We start from the raw sequence: 2448 nt of genomic DNA, 5'->3' as shown, positions 1-2448 counted from the left end.
TATAACTGATATGGCTGTGAGGTGCGTTTTACTAACGGCCTTGGTTTCTCCACAGAGGTGATACTTGGTGTCCCCCTCACAGGTGATACTTGGTGTCCCCCTCACAGGTGTGCACTGCTGTCTGCTGGTGTGTGGAGTCCCTCCATGGTTTTTATACTTTTCAGCACCGTTTATGGTGTAACTCTACTGATAAACCTTCCCCTACGAGCAGAGAGCAGCCGCCGCTTCTCCTCACCTCTAAGGTCCCTGTGAGGCTTCCTGTGATGCCTGCTATAAGTACCCCCCAGCCCCGAGCCCCGAACGGGTTAAGGTGCGGTGCCTGTAGGTGAAGCAGCGGCTCCTCCCAGCACGTCAGCAGGCGGGGGAAGCCGGGAACTATATATCCAGCCGAGGCGGCTCGGCTCTCACTGACAGCAGCAGCACGGATACAGCGACTACACGCAGCAGCGCCACCTAGCGACCATACAGAGTGACAGCTGCTCTCCGACAGAGCTCCAGCGGTGGTTGCCATCGTCTCCCGTGCCGGCCACTGCACACATGAGCGCCGTGTCAATGAGTCTAGACCTGCGCTGTGTGTCCCCCTACGCCACATGGTGCATGGAGCCCACCAACTTCTACGAGCAGAGAGTGAGCAGCTCCTCCACTCTGTGCAAGCCCCGGGCCATGTGCGAGGAGGCGGAACCCCCGGTGAGCAGCAGTGGCAGCAACCTGGCAGAACTGAGCGCTGCCCCTGCCATGTACGACGACGAGAGTGCCATAGACTTCAGCTCGTACATAGACTCCATGTCCTCTGTGCCCAACCTGGAGCTGTGCCACGATGAGCTGTTTGCGGACTTGTTCAACAGCAACCACAAGGGCGGCAGCAGCGAGCGGGCAGAGTGCGGGAGCGACTACCTGAGCGGCCTGCTGGCAGCGCCGGGCAAGATGCACGTGCTGAAGAAGGAGCCCGAGTGGAATGCCAATGACATGCCTTCTTCCCTGCCCCGGCAGATCGCTACCTGTGCCCAGACCAGCATGAGCCTGCAGCCCACCCCGCCCACCTCCCCGGAGCCCTCCAGTGCCACCAGCTCCGCCTGCCCTTCCCCAGCCTCTTCCAGCAGCAAGGAGAGGACTGGCAAGAAGAACCTGGACCGCTTCAGCCCGGAGTACCGGCAGCGGCGGGAGAGGAACAACATCGCGGTGAGGAAGAGCCGGGACAAGGCGAAGAAGCGCAACCTGGACATGCAGCAGAAGCTGCTGGAGCTCTCCTCCGAGAACGAGAAGCTGCACAAGAAGATCGACCTCCTTACAAGGGACTTAACCAACCTGAGACACTTCTTCAAGCAGCTGCCCCCTACTGCCACAGCTGGCACCTTCCTCTCCAGCCAGGGGGGCATAGACTGCCGGTAACCTGCAGCCAAGGACTGTGATCATACACCCAACTCTATACCTCAAGCCAGCAGAGGGCGCCTCTGCACAGACTGAGCCAACACTAGACTGTTATAGGTTATTACAGTGCAATAAAGTTGCTAATCTCTTGCAGAAGGGACTCATGTGTTACATTGTGGCATTCACGTTTTATCAGCCAAGTGCCAACCCAACAAAAGCTGGCTTCCTATATCAAGTATTGTAAGTAAAGGTGCAGCACTTTTATGACCTGGTGGATGTGATGCAGCTGCCTTGGCATACATGGTACGGACTATATAGCCTGGCATGGACTGGTTTGCTCTCATCAGTGCCTTGTATCTTGCTAGAGCCATCCCAGAAGCATTGGACAGGTTCTGTTATTTTAGTGCCTTCAAGCAGCCTGTAGCTGGAAGTACTGTATGGGGAAAGGCACACTTTTGGGGGGCAGTGCCAAACAGAAATTGTGCTGGTCTTCAGTTTCTTTATTGAATGTAGCCAATAACCGTGCTACCCTTCCCCCACCCTGGAAATATAGAACTATAAATATATTATATATGTATTTTTTTTCTCTTTATAAAACAAAAAGCTAAGACATTTCCCTTTCCTTAAATTATTTTTGTAATTGTAGTTTTCTATCCCCTGTACTGATGCAGCTATGGTACACTTGTAAAGTGATTTCTGAGACAAAAGACTTTGTATTGTAGATAGTAGGGACAGAAAAAATGAGCATGCTCAACTTTTTATATGATCATTTTTACAGCATTTTTAAAGAATAAAACCGTAAAATGCACCAATATTTGTGTCTTGATGTTTATTACTGTGGGGGACTGTATTTGGGTGAAATGTTATAACAGATACCTGTAGAAGGGTTGTTCTTTATCCTTTCTCTCTTTGCACCTGCAGAACTATCATGCAGAAGTTTAACCTGCAGTCCTATGTAAAACCACAACATTTCTTGCTATCCTCACAAGTTGACATCATGCCAAATGACCAACTCAGCTCTTCTACACACATTTTATGCACACCTCAGCACTACCAGGGTTAATCAATAACTTAAAAAGA

The 2448-nt window shown here is 51.6% G+C and overlaps 1 protein-coding gene across 1 annotated transcript; it reads left to right on the top strand.

The window, feature by feature from the left end:
• The first annotated feature begins 397 nt into the window (after positions 1-397).
• On the top strand, positions 398-2180 carry CEBPD (CCAAT enhancer binding protein delta). The gene has a single exon (XM_066578068.1). The coding sequence runs from the start codon at positions 538-540 to the stop codon at positions 1387-1389; it is 852 nt and encodes a 283-aa protein (XP_066434165.1). The 5' UTR covers positions 398-537; the 3' UTR covers positions 1390-2180.
• Positions 2181-2448: the final 268 nt, after the last annotated feature.

This window comes from Eleutherodactylus coqui, chromosome 9, assembly GCF_035609145.1.
Source record: "Eleutherodactylus coqui strain aEleCoq1 chromosome 9, aEleCoq1.hap1, whole genome shotgun sequence".
Classification (NCBI taxonomy): Eukaryota; Metazoa; Chordata; class Amphibia; order Anura; family Eleutherodactylidae; genus Eleutherodactylus; species Eleutherodactylus coqui.
The sequence above is the reverse complement of the archived record's forward strand: the minus strand, read 5'-3'. Positions and strand labels throughout refer to the sequence as shown.

Bases quoted from the DNA above. Each gene is read 5' to 3' on its own strand.
- CEBPD (XM_066578068.1), top strand. From the start codon at position 538: ATGAGCGCCGTGTCAATGAGTCTAGACCTGCGCTGTGTGTCCCCCTAC.